At 41.3% G+C, this 16,095-nt stretch overlaps 2 protein-coding genes across 2 annotated transcripts in view; one reads left to right on the top strand and one right to left on the bottom strand.

The window, feature by feature from the left end:
- Positions 1-16,095, bottom strand: part of LOC114352548 (ataxin-2-like protein) — a 59,014-nt gene that overhangs the window by 509 nt on the left and 42,410 nt on the right. Inside the window, exons 13-15 of the mRNA XM_028304172.1 lie at positions 15,775-15,974; positions 13,035-13,176; positions 12,040-12,132 (exon numbers count right to left, since the gene is read on the bottom strand). Of these exons, the coding sequence (XP_028159973.1) occupies positions 12,040-12,132; positions 13,035-13,176; positions 15,775-15,974 (435 nt within the window). The remainder of the gene's footprint in view (positions 1-12,039; positions 12,133-13,034; positions 13,177-15,774; positions 15,975-16,095) is intronic.
- On the top strand, positions 1,761-2,948 carry LOC114352540 (retinol dehydrogenase 14-like). Its single transcript, XM_028304165.1, has one exon. It carries the CDS (start codon positions 1,896-1,898, stop codon positions 2,826-2,828), a length of 933 nt encoding a protein of 310 aa, XP_028159966.1. The 5' UTR covers positions 1,761-1,895; the 3' UTR covers positions 2,829-2,948.

Below are 16,095 nucleotides of genomic sequence, written 5' to 3'. Positions count from 1 at the left end.
GTTACGTATTCGGATAGGGAAAGGAAGATTGTCGGATAAAATCTAAGGGAAAAGAGCATTGCTTTGTTATACGGATAGGGAAAAACAACGCTTTTGAGTAATTTAATGCGGCTCCATACAACTGTTGGATCAAACCGAACCAAATTAGACTATTTACTATTTTGTTACGTATTCGGATAGGGAAAGGAAGATTGTCGGATAAAATCTAAGGGAAAAGAACACTGCTTTGTTATACGGATATGGAAAAATACCGATTTTGGGTAATTTGATAAAAATGACAGGAACAAACTTGACCTTCACTGGTTGGGTTTTTATTGGCGGTCAAGCTGTAGATCCTGGCTACACAGGAGTTGCAGTGGTGGGAAAGAGAGGTGGGAATAGTCCCGTTTTTATTGGGACAGGGAAAGGAAGTTAGGCGTTTTAAATCTAAGGGAAAAGTACATTGCGCTGTTATGGTGATAGGGAAAAATACCGATTTTGAGTAATTTAACGCAAAAAAGTAACACCATGTCTGTTTACATAGATAAAAATGATTTGGTTGATTTCTAGAGACCGTCGTCGTAAAAGTATGGAGCTTAATTTCATTAAAAATATTTAGGACCTAGACAATATGGCTTTGCTTTTGTGTGTCGTTTAAATACTCTCGCATATTTTTATCATTCGATAGGCTTATTTGTATGAGGAATCGGCCGATACCAGCTACCTACCTGATGTACTCATATTTGTTCATACTGTTTATCAACCCGGTTAAACTATCGGCCGACGAATACTACAGAATTTTCGGAGATTTATTCTTATTTAATAGACGAAAACAAATAAATAATTCGATTACGCGCATTATAATCATTTCAATGGTATGTTATTGATAACATTATTTAGGTAAATGTTTTTTTCTGTATTAACGAACGGTATATCAAATTATGTAATCGTTTTAGAGATATTAGTGTCCATCCCGGAATTGTATAGAACCAATGAGATTTACGCAGTATTTTAGCCAGTTACGAACCTCATGAAGTACATACTTGGCTAAAATAATTACATGTAAGAAAGTATGAATCTACAAGTACAGATTCAAGTAAACACAGGAAAATTTTTAATTCTTCTTAATAAGATCTTACAAAGTATTTCAGTAATCTTTGTAGACAGGTCTTTAGGTCGGTCGCACACCTGCCACAATCTGCCTGGGCCAGTAGTTAATGTGTCGCTGCTGTACAATCAAGAAGTTAAGTGTCTGACCCGGTGTTATCACTGCTGATATGAGAATTAATTACAAAAATGTCCTATTGTTCTTTAAATTCTGCTACAACAACGCAAAAACCTTTTTTTATACTATTTTGCAAGTTATTATTTTTGATTAAGCTGGAATAGTAGGTTTTTTTGAGATTTATTTATCATTTGAAAAACAAAGTACCTACATGATAATTATTATATCGATAACCTTTAAAAACCACTAGGGTTTTTAGGTGTTTTTACAGACTGACTAGGATAGGTATGTTACAAATGTTTTTGATTGATTAGATTAGAATAAAAATACAGCTCTTAGTAACAAAAAAGTTATAGAAACGAAATAGCCATGAGCATGACTCTTTCTCAGTTTAAAACAATAATTTTAACTGAACTTCTACACAGTTTGTTGTTTAAATTATCTTTGGAATTATTTTATCTAGTTCTACATTCGAATACATTAAAATAATTGTTTCAATGAAAATATTTTATCACTTGATGCAAGATTAGGGCATTATTACACGCGGATCTAGGATTATTAAATTAAGTTATAATCGGTCACCAACTGCCGCTCGTTGATTACGAACGAGCTATCTATCGCCAGTTGTGTATTAACTTAGCTACGTTTTAGACGTGGTTACATAATTCGCTGATTCTTATTCCGAGACAACATGTGGCTGTTCTGGGTTTTGGTGACTTTAGTGTTGATAAAGTTTCTGAATAAATTATCTAATGGCAAATGTTATGCTGATACTGTTATGACGGGAAAAGTGGTTATAGTGACTGGTGCGAACAGTGGCATAGGATATGCCACTGCTTTGGAGCTGGCCAGGCGAGGTGCTGAGGTGATTCTAGGATGCCGAGACGATAAGAAAGGTCAAGAAGCTGTGGAATCTATCATAAAAGCGACTAAGAACAAAAAAGTGAAGTACATCTATTTGGATTTGAGCTCTTTTAAATCTATTAGGAGTTTCGTGGAGGAGTTTAAAAGAATGGAAGCGAAACTGGACGTTTTGATAAACAATGCTGGCGCCAGCGGTATGGGTTTGAAGAAGACTGAGGATGGTATTATCCGGGACATGCAAGTCAACCATTTTGGACCTTTTCTACTGACAGTGCTTCTCACTCCGTTGCTGGTGAAATCCGCGCCGAGTCGTGTGATAATTGTGTCGTCCATGCTCCATAAGTTTGGCACTATCCAGGACATAAATGAGGAGGGTCGCCACGGATGGTTCCAGAATTACTGCAACAGCAAACTGTGCAATGTTTTGTTCAGTAACGAGTTGGCGAAGCGTTTGGAAGGTACCGGGGTGGTCGTGAACAGTGTCCATCCAGGGCAAGTGAACACGAGCCTTTATAGGTCGACCTTGTTGGACAAAATACGAAGTTTGGTCCTGTATACGTTTTTTAAAAGCCCTGAGGAAGGTGCACAGACGTCGTTATACCTAGCAGTGTCGGATGACTGCGATCAGGTGACAGGGAGGTACTTTGCTGATTGCTCAGAGAGTTCTATGTCTTGGAAGGCAGAAGACAGAGGGTTGGCTTCGGAGCTTTGGTACATGTCAGAGATATTTGTTAAGTTAAGGCCTGAAGAGAAGATCTGAGATACGAAGAAACTGTTGTTGTTATATTATTTGTAAATTATTGTTTTTGCATTTCAACTTGCTTAATAACTTCCTATGTTAATTTATATTAGCGCAAGAATATCAGACTTATCAAAACTGTTTACTAGTTTTTTTTTGCAATCAAAACTCACATTCCAGTACATTAGGTATAAAACCAGAACTGTGAGGAGACTTATCAGGGAATGTTTATGATTTCAATATGTAAGGTCATCTATCATGTTCCTAACATGACTAATTAACGCACTTTAGTTGTTTCACTTGAAGTCAGCCGGGATACCTATTTTCTTACTTGTTTATATAAAATACTTTTTTGTCGTTGTTCACTAAACCCAGACAACGTATTTAAGCTCCATACATTCCAATGAAGAAACACCTGTTCTCTGTAATAAAAGAATATTCAGTTAACTCACGCGAAGATGTCCAAGCCAGTCTCTATTCTATTCAAGATAATAAAATGATTGATTAAATATTCGATTTTTTAAACAGACATGGTGTTCCAATACTCAATACTCCCTAAAGGTTTTCATTTGTTCATAAATGTACCCTTAAGAATTAGATTTATAATAAGCACTGCAAAACAACAAATTATTAGCATGAAAAGAAAAACACTGCAAACAACACATCATTAGTAAAAACATATTTCATTATGCTGGTTACTTAAACCGTTTGTAGGAAGAAAACTATCCATTATAAATTAAAAAAAAAAATACAGATATTTTCGATACCACCTTCGCATTCATAAAAATATAACGTCTTAGTAAGTAAATAAGTAAGTTTTATTTCATGTAATTTTCTTAGTGAAAGTTATTATTTAAAAATTAGGTTTGAAATATAAAACGATACCAAATGTACAATGGAAGACCGTGTTTCCTTGAGTTTCAATATTATATTATCTAGCTTGAATTTACTTTTTAAACTCATGCTAGTTTTATAACCGTTTTTTATAAATGAGAAGATGGATTTGAACCTAACAAGATACAAAACATTGATTTTTAAATAAGTACGACATAATAGATTAATTTTACATAATATATCACCCACTGTATCATCTATTGTAATCGATCCATACAGTAATCTATAAGACTGCATTCACACTGATAGAAAATAAATAAGAAGCTTAAGTGGTATTCGCTGCCGCTGTGGGTAGCGAAAAATATCGCGTTTTTGCGATTATGTGCTAACTTTTGATACCATGTGCAATATCTAGAATTTTATAGCGACAGCGAATATCGTAGTTAATTTCTTATAACATTGATACAACAAATCTGTGCTAGCTAGACATTCATCTATGGAGTAAAGGTATGTCCACACTGCATGGTATTGTCGCACTCCCAGTAGATGTGAATAAACCCTTACAAATCACATTCAGGAAGGGGTGTAGTAAGTAGCAATAGACATGTAAATACAGCCTTTTACAATAATCAAAATAATATAAATAAACACATCGCTTCGGGAAGTTAATGTAGACAAATTATAAAATGGTACTAGACATAGCATGTTTGTGTAAATATTTGCTATTAAAATAAATCTAAAAATGTATTTCTACTTTTAATAGCCACTAAACTTTTAAAATGATCATTTATATTTTTGGTACAATTTTCGAAGTGTGATTCTGGACAACGACAAGAAAAATAGCGGTGGTTGGGATTGGGAACAATGGAATTCAGAAATGTAGTCCACCAAACAAATGTTTTCTATGTGTATGTGTATTTATGGACTCCTTGAGAGGATTTTTGAAACATTTTTGGATTGGAAAATTAATAGTCCATTAATCTGAGTAGGTATATTGCAAATATTTATACAAACATACTATGTATATTAGCACCATTACAGAAAATTGTATAGATTCTTGCCACGATCATGTGGCGCATGGGGCCAGGTAAATTAAGAATATTCTCATTTGTGACAAATTGAGTCATTTAACCAGAGCTTAACTTTCCAAGCTTCTTTAATGTGAATTTCATAAAAATTACTCATAAACTTTCATAAAGCCATCGAATTTCTGTTAGCCATTCTTGTAGCTTCACTTTTGCTTCCTAGCGCCACATGATCACTCTTACAAAACGCAAGAATAAATTACTTTTATTCGCGAATCAGAGGTTCTATAAAGGAACAGCTTACATTAAAATAAACCAGGGTTAAATAAAACCACACAAAAACCTTGGTGAGGTCACAGTAAGCCCCGCACTCGGTATGAAGCGCGTTATTCAGTAGAATAAAAGGACACGTATTCAACAGCTGATAATCGCATAGACAACAAATATTGTAGCACCACGATCTTATACACAACGGGTTTTAGGAAATAATAGCATAAATCGATTGCACTTTGATTAAAATTTTCGGAAAAATAAAAAATCGGAATCAGCGATCCGGTATTGACGGTGGCGCCATTCTCAATTTCACGGGTGGGACGGTTCAGTGTAGGACACCTGAAAAAAGTGTCATTTCTACGGAAAAAAATTTGACAGATCATTGGTGGGGGCCATCATGGCTCTTCCCATAGCCAAAGTCATAAGATCGTGGTAGCTATTACAGCTCTAAGCACGACTCGTAAACAAAATTTGATTTCACGTTTGTCATTATTCAGCAAACTTATTCAGTTAAATATTTTTAATGTATCTTTTTAGAAAACATGTTTGTTATCAGCTGTTGACAAGCCACACGCACACTGCGTTAGGTCAGACGCTTGGTACTTCCGAAGATTGAACGAGTCGTGCGAATCGTATCGACTAAACGATCAAAAAGGCATGGTTCACTATTAATTTTATCGGATCTACTTGAAAAAACTTTGATATATCGGCTTTGTCCATTATTTCTTTGTTTCTTTAATAATGAAATATCTTTTATCCTGATATTAAAGTACTTAATGTGTGATCAGAGGGCTGAGTGTCACTAGTGAGCGCGTAAAAAAAAGACATTCAATGTATGTACGGATTGTACTAGCGCCCCTAGCGGATTTCAAGAACTAAAATTTTCATATGTTTTACGCTGACTAGTGAGCGCGTTTAATGTAAACTCACACTAAGGCCCAGAACAGACGGTGAAACGCAACTGCAACTGCTAGTTACTTTTGAGTTGCATCTAAGTTTCTGCCATAGCGTCCGTTGAGAGACCACACATGACGCGACTGAAACTGGGCCTAAGCCCTCAGTACCAGTGTGACTGGATGGTAATTTTTTTCCCAACAAGTAACAGTGTTACTCATTTGGGTGCGACTCGTTGGGAACAAGCGCGTTTGACTACATCTTTTCTTTGAATTTATTCATCAAAAACTCATTTATTATGTAACATATTTTCCCTACCATATCTACACTAATATTATAAAGAGGAAAACTTTGTTTGGTTGTAATGAATAGGCTCAAAAACTACTGGACCGTTTTTAAAAATTCTTTCACCATTCGAAAGCTACATTATCCACGAGTAACATAAGATACATTTTATTTTTGAAAAAAAAAAAAAAAATGTCGTCCACGCGGGCGAAGCCGCGGGCGGAAAGCTAGTTTCAAATTAAAAAAAAAAATGATCATCACGAGATTCATTTCTGATAATTTTGTCAATTTCAAAGACCAGATTTAATTTTTTATTACTGCAAAGAGGCGGACAAAGTCGATAGATCAACATTTCAACAACTGTAATCGATAGTCGATAGGTTCGCACGGCAGCGTCATGCGCGGCTCACCGCGTCGGGCCGCTCGCGCTTGTCCAGCAGCAGCAGCGGCGGGTACTGCCGGCACTCGCAGCCCAACTCCATCTGCCGCCACAACAACGCTTAGCCCGGCCTTATGTCGCCACTGTGCGANAAATTTGGCATGCAGGTACCTTAGTAAACTTTAAGCTTAGTTACAACAGGATATTGCAAAATGTCCAAGGGAACGGGAGTTAGCGGGAAAAAACATTTGTATGAAAAATCTAAACCGCTTAAGTTAGACGCTTGAAATGGCAATGCCAGATTTTGTATGGAAGGTGGCGTCTTTTTTTTTTCGCGCGGCCATCGACCAAACTTTGTTTTTTGATTACAAAATAGTGTAATAAACCAAACTTACTATGACATGTATACCTCTAAACTCAGTCTGAACTGAGTTACGAGCATTAGAAGTTTGATGATTTTCATACTAGATTTGCTTTTTGGGCGTAAGTTTTGTAAGAAATTGCAACAAAATAGTGACATTGTATGTGTAAACAAACAATACCATCTATTAAAGGCCCCAGACATCAGTATGCAGCAGAATCAGCGCAATAAAAAAATAGCGCAATATTTTGTAGCAATTTCTTACAAAACTTGCGCGCAAAAAGCAAATCTAGTATGAAAATCATTAAACTTCTAATGCTCGTAACTCAGTTCAGACTGAGTTTAGAGGTATACATGTCATAGTAAGTTTGGTTTATTACACTATTTTGTAATCAAAAAACAAGGATTGGTCGATGGCCGCGCGAAAAAAAAAAGACGCCAATTTCCGGCATTGTCTTTTGGCATGCAGGTACCTTAGTAAACTTAAAGCTTAGTTACAACAGGATATTGCAAAATTCCCACGGGAACGGGAGTTAGCGGGCAAAAAAAATTGTATGAAAAAATCTGAACCGCGTAAGATAGATGAAGGGGCTGTAAAACGAGATCCACGCGTACGAAGTCGCAGGCGGCCGCTAGTTAAGAATATTCTCATTTGTGACAAATTGAGTCATTTGACCAGATCTTCATTTTCCAAGCTTCTTTAATATGAATTTCATAAAAATTACTCATAAAATTTTATAAAATCATCGATTTTCTGTTAGCCATTCTTGTAGCTTCACTTTTGCTTCCTAGCGCCACATGATCACTCTTACAAAACGTCCAGAATTACTTTTATTCGTGTATCAGAGGTTCTACAGAGGAACAGCTTACATTAAAATAAACCAGGGTTAAATAAAACCACACAAAAACCTTGGTGAGGTCACAGTAAGCCCCGCACTCGGTATGAAGCGCGTTATTCAGTAGTATAAAAGGACACGTATTCAACAGCTGATAATCGCATAGACAACAAATATTGTAGCACCACGATCTTATACACAACGGGTTTTAGGAAATAATAGCATAAATCGATTGCACATTGATTAATTTTTTTTAAATTGGTATGACGACACCAGAGAAAATAAAATTTCAAGAAGTATCAGTTGAGCTTTAAAACGTCAAATGGTCAAAACGTCAAAGATAGGAAATAGTAACCCGGCATTGATGGCAGCGCCTTTCTGCAAATAACATTTTGGTGTTTTCCAAACGTGGCAAAAATCGGAATCAGCGATCCGGTATTGACGGTGGCACCCCCCTCAGTTCAATCCCAATGTAGGACATAGTATGAAAAGTGTCATTTCTACGAAAAAAAATTTGACAGATCATTGGTAGGGGGCATCATGCCTTTTCCCATAGCCATAGTTATAAGATCGTGGTATTATAGCTCTAAATAAAATTGGATTTCATGTTTGCCATTATTATTCAGCAAACTTATACAGTTAAATATTTTTAAATGCATCTTTTAGAAATCATTTTTGTTATCAGCTGTTGACAAGCCACACGCACACTGCGTTAGGTCAGACGCTTGGTACTTCCGAAGATTGAACGTGTCGTGCAAATCGTATCGACATGATGATGACAAACAATCAAAAAGACATGGTTCACTATTAATTTTATCGGATCTACTTGAAAAAACTTTGATATATCGGCTTTGTCCATTATTTCTTTGTTTCTTTAATAATGAAATGTCTTTTATCCTGATATTAAAGTACTTAATGTGTGAGTGTGAGTTTACATCAAACGCGCTCACTAGTGAGCGCGTAAAAAAAAGACATTCAATGTATGTACGGATTGTACCAGCGCCCCTAGCGGATTTCAAGAACTAAAATTTTCATATGTTTTACGCTGACTAGTGAGCGCGTTTAATGTAAACTCACACTAAGGCCCAGAACAGACGGTGAAACGCAACTGCAACAGCTGCTAGTTACTTTTGAGTTGCATCTAAGTTTCTGCCATAGCGTCCGTTGAGAGACCACACATGACGCGACTGAAACTGGGCCTAAGCCCTCAGTACCAATGTGATTGGATGGTAATTTGTTTCCCAACAAGTAACAGTGTTACTCATTTGAATGCGACTTGTTATGAACAAGCGCGTTTGACTACATCTTTTCTTTGAATTTATTCATCAAAAACTCATTTATTAAGTAACATATTTTCCCTACCATATCTTCACTAATATTTTAAAGAGGAAAACTTTGTTTGTTTGTAATGAATAGGCTCAACAACTACTGGACCGTTTTTAAAAATTCTTTCACCATTCGAAAGCTACATTATCCACGAGTAACATAAGCTACATGTTATTTTTGAAAAAAAAAAAAAAAAAAAAATGTCGTCCACGCGGGCGAAGCCGCGGGCGGAAAGCTAGTTTCAAATTAAAAAAAAATGATCATCACGAGATTCATTTCTGATAATTTTGTCAATTTCAAAGACCAGATTTAATTTTTTATTACTGCAAAGAGGCGGACAAAGTCGATAGATCAACATTTCAACAACTCTAATCGATAGTCGACAGGTTCGCACGGCAGCATCATGCGCGGCTCACCGCGTCGGGCCGCTCGCGCTTGTCCAGCAGCAGCAGCGGCGGGTACTGCCGGCACTCGCAGCCCAGCTCCATCTGCCGCCACAACACAGTGACCACATGATCGCGCTATAAGGCCCGATTGCAATTACGACCGTGCTATAAGGCCCAATTAAGACTACGTAAGGCCCAGACTGTCACAACTACAGTGACGCAGCTGCAATGGCTCCATCTGCCGCCACAACATAGTGACAACATGATCGCTCTATAAAGCTATACGGCCCTAAAACCGATCATCCAGCCACTCCATCTGCCGCACAACAACGCTTAGCCCGGCCTTGTGTCGTCAGTGTGCGANTATAGGCCTTATTAAGACTACATAAGGCCCAGATTATCACAACTACAGTGACGTACGCAGCAGCAACGGCTCCATCTGCCGCCACAAAATAGTGACAACATGATCGCTCTATAAAGCTATACGGCCCTAAAACCGATCATCCAGCCACTCCATCTGCCGCACAACAACGCTTAGCCCGGCCTTATGTCGTCAGTGTGCGACTGCTATAGGCCTTATTAAGACTACATAAGGCCCAGATTATCATAACTACAGTGTCGTACACAGCAGCAACGGAACCATCTACCGCCACAACATAGTGACAACATGATCGCTCTATAAAGCTATACGACAATAAAACCGTTCATCTAGCCACTCCATCTGCCGCACAACAACGCTTAGCCCGGCCTTGTGTCGCCACTGTGCGACTGCTATAGGCCTTATTAAGACCACCTTGTGCTATAAGGTGCAAACTAGTCTATGATTGCGCTATAAGGCCCGATTGAGACACGTGCTTGACGGCACTAAAACTCTCCAGCTGCGACAACGCTTAACGGGACTGTGCGACTGCTATAGGCCTAATAATACCACCTTATGCTATAAGGCACTGACGCTACTACGACTGTGTTGTAAGGCCTTAATGACAACTACAACAGCAGCAGCGGCGGGTACTGCCGGCACTCGCAGCCCAACTCCATCTGCCGCCACAACACAGTGACAACATGATCGGCCGATCGGAGGATAAAGCTATACGGCGCTAAAATCCTCCATCTGAGGCCACAACGCTTATGCCATCCATTATCATGAACTGCGTTTGTGCTCCATTGAAACTACCTTTGTGCTGCGCAGTGGCAGGATTTTTTGCGTAAAATCAAATAGACCAGCCCTCGGAAACAGTGGCGAGGCCGACCTGCTTCCCGCGAAATTCCAGGCAGAGACATTAGGCCGGCCGAACATCGTGATTGTGTGACGGCTATAGGGCCCTATTTCGACTACGATCGTGCTGTAAGGCCTCAGCCTCGAACTTAGCGGGCAGCGGGGCGGGAGCGGCGGCGGCGCGGGAGCGGGGCGGGCAACGCAGACCCGTTCTCGAAACCAGCGGGCAGCTCGCGCGGCGCTTTAGCGGCGAAGTGTTGTGTTCGGGGTTGTGTTGTCGAGATATTTGTTTTTATTCGCAAACGAAATGTCTGAACAACGGCGACAATTTTATTTCGATTCAAATTTATTCCTAACGCTCGATTTATTGTGGGCAAAAGAAGGAGTGCGCTGCCCGCTCCCTCGCCGCTGCCCGCTCGTTGCCCGATGCCGCCCCGCTACCGCGCCGCTGTTTTCGAGAACCGGTCTATTTGATTTTACGCATAAGATCCTGCCGCTCCCGCGCCGCCGCCGCCGCCGCCCCGCTGCCCGCTAAGTTCGAGGCTGAGGCCTAAGGTCTAATCGCGACTGCTTCTGCTATAACACCCGATCGTGAATACATTCGTGCTTGAAGGCACAATCGTTATGATTGTGCTTCGGCGCCATTGCAGTAAACTATGTTCGAAAGATGCTGTAAGGGCCAATCGTGAACACTTTCGTGCTGCAAGGCTCTATCGCGACTATGATAGTGCTGATATATGCTCTAGTGAATGGCGCAATTGCAGTCAACAATGTAATAAACATTCTAGTGCAGTGTTTTTCAATCTGTGGGTCGCGAAGCCTCTATAGGGGTCGTGAGGGGTCGTAAAAATTACCTCAGTAAAAAAACAGTAAAGTTTTAAAGATAGATTTATCCGAAATCTAATTATGCAAATGCGTAAATATTGTAAGGATTGAAGTATTCGGTCCCTACAACATCTTTGTAACATTATAAAAGGCATGGAAAAAAAACGAACGGTCGGGGGTCGCGAAATATTTTTTCATACTAACTACTGGGGGTCGCGTCATGAAAAAGGTTGAAAAACACTGGTCTAAAGCCTGTTCCGTGAGCACGTAGAATCCCGTCCAATGACCCCAAAGTACCCATCCTTATCGCTCGCGCGTAATTATATTGCTGTAGCGACTGTGCGACGAGCGCCCGCAGTGAGTGTGCGAGCGCGACAGCAACATAATTACGTGCGAGCGACAAGGATGGGCAGCTTGGGGTCATTGGACGGGATTCTACGTGCTCACGGACCAGGCTTTAGTGAATGTGCACGACGTCGTTACATCGATCAATACATACATTATGGCCGTGCTGTAAGACCCACCCCTATAAACATAAAAGTCATTGTATTCAAGTGTATAAAGGTATATACGTGTATATTGTAGTACTCACGGCAGGATGCGGGTGCGGGATGTAGGCGGGCGGTTGCTGCGCCGCCGCCGCCGCCACCATCGCGTACGCCGGCACTGCCGGCACGGCCGCCACCTGCGAATGTGAACTCTATTGTGAATGGCATTCGGTGTCTTTTCAAATATATAATCAACATCAAATAAATCGCACCTTCCGCGACGCGAACTTTAAAGGTTTTCTTCTGACACAATCATGGTGCCCCAACAATATTGGTGTTATTTGAAAGCCCAATAAATATTCTTACAGAAAAACACATTTAATTTCTTAATAAATGATTAACATAATATATCATATATGTGACTTGAAAAAATACCTCACTTTGGGCTCACCTCTGGGATCAATTAGACAAATTTTTATGGTTATAAAACCAAATAATGATCTCACGTGTCCTCTTTAACAGATGGATAACGATTAATCCCAACTTAACAGTTTTGTAGCCATAAAAGTTGGCTCAAGCGTAACTACCTATTTTTTGAAGAAGACATTAGTGACTCTGGATCCTTCTACAGACACATTTGTGGGGTAAAAACCTTTCCTTTAATGAAATGAAGTTTAGAACTAGGCTTTTAAATGGTGCCAATATTGGTGGGAAGTGGGGATGCATACGTTTGAAAGTGCTTGTCGCGGGAGGGTCGATTTATTTGATGTCGAATGTAGTTTTTCTACCAGCTAATGCCAGCTATCTTCAAAACGCTGTCGATACTTTGAATTGGTATTACTATCCTCAGAAGCGTTCTAGGCGTCCTAAAAGGGGGATAGCCAGAACAAAGGCTAAGCTTAAAACCATATAAAGAACATAGACGCAAAATACAGGTTTCTAACCGCCGCAGAATCGAAGAAAGGTATAAATAAAAACTGTCAAGTATTACATCAGATCACATTGTCACGGGACCGATCGTTATGGGAATCCTGGGAGGAGGCTTTTGTCCAGCAGTGGACGTTATTCGGCTGAAAAGAACGAACGTTATCACACTCACCATATGCTGCGGCGGAGGGTGCGGCGCGGGCATGTAGCTGACGCCCGTGCCCACTACGCCCATACCTCCTAAGCCCACGCCCACACCCACTCCCACGCCGCCCACGCCCACGCCGCCGATCGGCGTGCCGGGGGTATGTGGCCTGTAATAGTGAAATAAACGTGGTTAAATAAGATCGAAGATATTATTATGTGAAGTGAAAAAAATCCCTGAGCTAACTTATAAACACGTTGTTCAAATGGATGAAAAGTTGTCCAATATAAAGATCATGATTAGAAATGAGTAATAGACACTTGGTGAGTAGACTGAAAACAAATACTAAACTTTTTTTTTTTTGGATGGCGCCACGCGAAGAAATTTTCATATAAACGCAATAGAAAAACAGTGTTCTGAGAATGTCATAAAAAGTATCTAATCGATAGGTGTCTAAACATCGCGGTTCTTGTCAAAGGATGTACGAGGGGTGTTCAAAAAGTAAAGGAATGGGATATTACTAGCCATCACAAAAACCTGAAAAAAATTGGGCAGGTAGCTAATTCTTCACTAGGAACTGGTAAGACGCAGGTGGACCGAGACCTCATGAAGAAAAGCCCTGGATGCATGCCGCTACCGCCGGTCAATGTGGAAAGGAAATCATTGGGGGAGGCCGATGTTCAGCTGTGGACGTCCTGTGGCTGAAATGATGATGGATAAGTTACTCACCGACTGGGGTTGGATTGGGGAAGGCCTATGTTCAGCAGTGGACGTCCTGTGGCTAAAATAATGGCTTAGTCATCAAAATGACAACCGGGACGCAAAATGTCCACAAATAATCGAAATATCCGAAATGGACAATATTACTATGAGAAGTTGTCTTTTAGCGAAGTTGACATTTTAAGAAGTTGTAATTTCGAGAAGTGGACATTTTGCATCCCGGTTGTCATTTTGAGAAGTTGTCATTTTGTTGACTAAGCCGAAATAATGATGAGTTGCTTACCGGCTGGGGTTGGGCGTGGTAGGGCTTCGCGGGGTGAATGTCTTGGCGGCGGGGTTGAACTCCTTCGCGTTGGGGTTGAGCGTGGCGGCGGCGGCGCGGGAGCAAGGTTCTGGAGTGGAGGCTACATACCGGAAAACACAGGTGGACCGAAGACCTCAGGGAAGAAAATGTTGGATGTAGGCCGCTACCGCCCGGGCGATGTGAAATCATTGGTGGAGACTTATGTCCTGTGGCTGAAATGATGATGTAGATGATAAGTTACTCAGCGTCTGGGGTTGGATTGGGGGAGGCCTATGTTCAGCAGTGGACATCCTGTGGCTGAAAAATTATGATTATAAGTTACTTACCAGCTGGGGTTGGATTGGGGGAGGCCTATGTTCAGCTGTGGACGTCCTGTGGCTGAAATAATGATAAGTTACTCACCAGCTGGTGTTGGATTCAGGAGGCCTATGTTCAGCTGTGTCCATATCCAGTGACTGAAATGATAATGATGCTAGTTAGTAACTTACCGACTCGGGTTGGGCGTGGTAGGGCTCCGCGGGGTGAATGTCTTGGTGGCGGGGTTGAACTCCTTGGCGTTGGGGTTGAGCGTGGACTTCTTGAGGTGTACGCCGACGGGTTAAGGCTATGGGGTGGAGGCCACATACCGGACAACGCAGGTGGACTAAAGACCTCATGAAGAAGGCGTTGGATGTAGGCCGCTACCAACCGGGAGATGTGGGGAGACCTATATTCAGCTGTGGACGTCCTGTGGCTGAAATGATGATGTTAAGTAACTTACCGTCTGGGGTTGGATTGGGGGAGGCCTATGTTCAGCAGTGGACATCCTTTGGCTGAAATGATGATGAAGATGATAAGTAACTTACCAGCTGGGGTTGGATTGGGGGAGGCCTATGTTCAGCTGTGGACGTCCTGTGGCTGAAATGATGATGATGAGTAACTCACCGGCTGGGGTTGGATTGGGGAAGGCCTATGTTCAGCAGTGAACGTCCTGTGGCTGAAATGATGATAAGTTACTCACCGGCTGGGGTTGGATTGGGGAAGGCCTATGTTCAGCAGTGGACGTCCTGTGGCTGAAATAATTATGAGTTACTCACCGGCTGGGGTTGGATTCGGGAGGCCTATGTTCAGCAGTGGACGTCCTGTGGCTGAAATAATTATGAGTTACTCACCGGCTGGGGTTGGATTCGGGAGGCCTATGTTCAGCTGTGGACGTCCTGTGGCTTAAATAATGATAAGTTACTCACCGGCTGGGGTTGCATTGGGGGAGGCCCATATTCAGCTGTGGACGTCCTGTGGCTGAAATAATGATAAGTTACTCACCGCCTGGGGTTGGATTCGGGAGGCCTATGTTTAGCAGTGGACGTCCTGTGGCTGAAATTATGATGAAGATGAGAAGTTACTTACCAGCTGGGGTTGGATTGGGGAGGCCTATGTTCAGCAGTGGACGTCCTGTAGCTGAAACGATGATGATGATGATAAGTTACTTACCGGCTGGTGTTGGATTCAGGAGGTCTATGTTCAGCTGTGGACGTCCTGTGGCTAAAATAATGGCTTAGTCATCAAAATGACAACCGGGACGCAAAATGTGCACAAATAATCGAAATATCCGAAATGGACAATATTACTATGAGAAGTTGTCTTTTAGCGAAGTTGACATTTTAAGAAGTTGTAATTTCGAGAAGTGGACATTTTTCATCCCGGTTGTCATTTTGAGAAGTTGTCATTTTGATGACTAAGCCGAAATAATGATGAGTAACTTACCGGCTGGGGTTGGGCGTGGAAGGGCTCCGCGGGGTGAATGTCTTGGCGGCGGGGTTGAACTCCTTGGCGTTGGGGTTGAGGGTGGACTTCTTGAGCGTGGCGGCGGCGGCGCCGGGAGACGTGGAGGCGGGCGGCGACGTGGATTCCGGCGAACGTTCCGGCGGCGGCAGCGGCTCTTCTGGCTTTGGGGCTGGCGGGGGCTGGTGAATGCGAAATGTATTAGTGAGAATAAAAATTATTCGTCATAATTATTATGCTTAATGTACAATGGATGAACAAGATCAAAACTGCTGCCAGGGGGCAACTTTAAAGCAAGCAATA

Source organism: Ostrinia furnacalis, unplaced genomic scaffold, assembly GCF_004193835.3.
Source record: "Ostrinia furnacalis isolate ACB-3 unplaced genomic scaffold, ASM419383v2 OfSCF1403, whole genome shotgun sequence".
In the NCBI taxonomy this organism is placed as follows: Eukaryota; Metazoa; Arthropoda; class Insecta; order Lepidoptera; family Crambidae; genus Ostrinia; species Ostrinia furnacalis.
The sequence above is the reverse complement of the archived record's forward strand: the minus strand, read 5'-3'. Positions and strand labels throughout refer to the sequence as shown.

Excerpts from the sequence above, each read along its gene's own strand:
- LOC114352540 (XM_028304165.1), top strand. The coding sequence starts at position 1,896 with ATGTGGCTGTTCTGGGTTTTGGTGACTTTAGTGTTGATAAAGTTTCTG.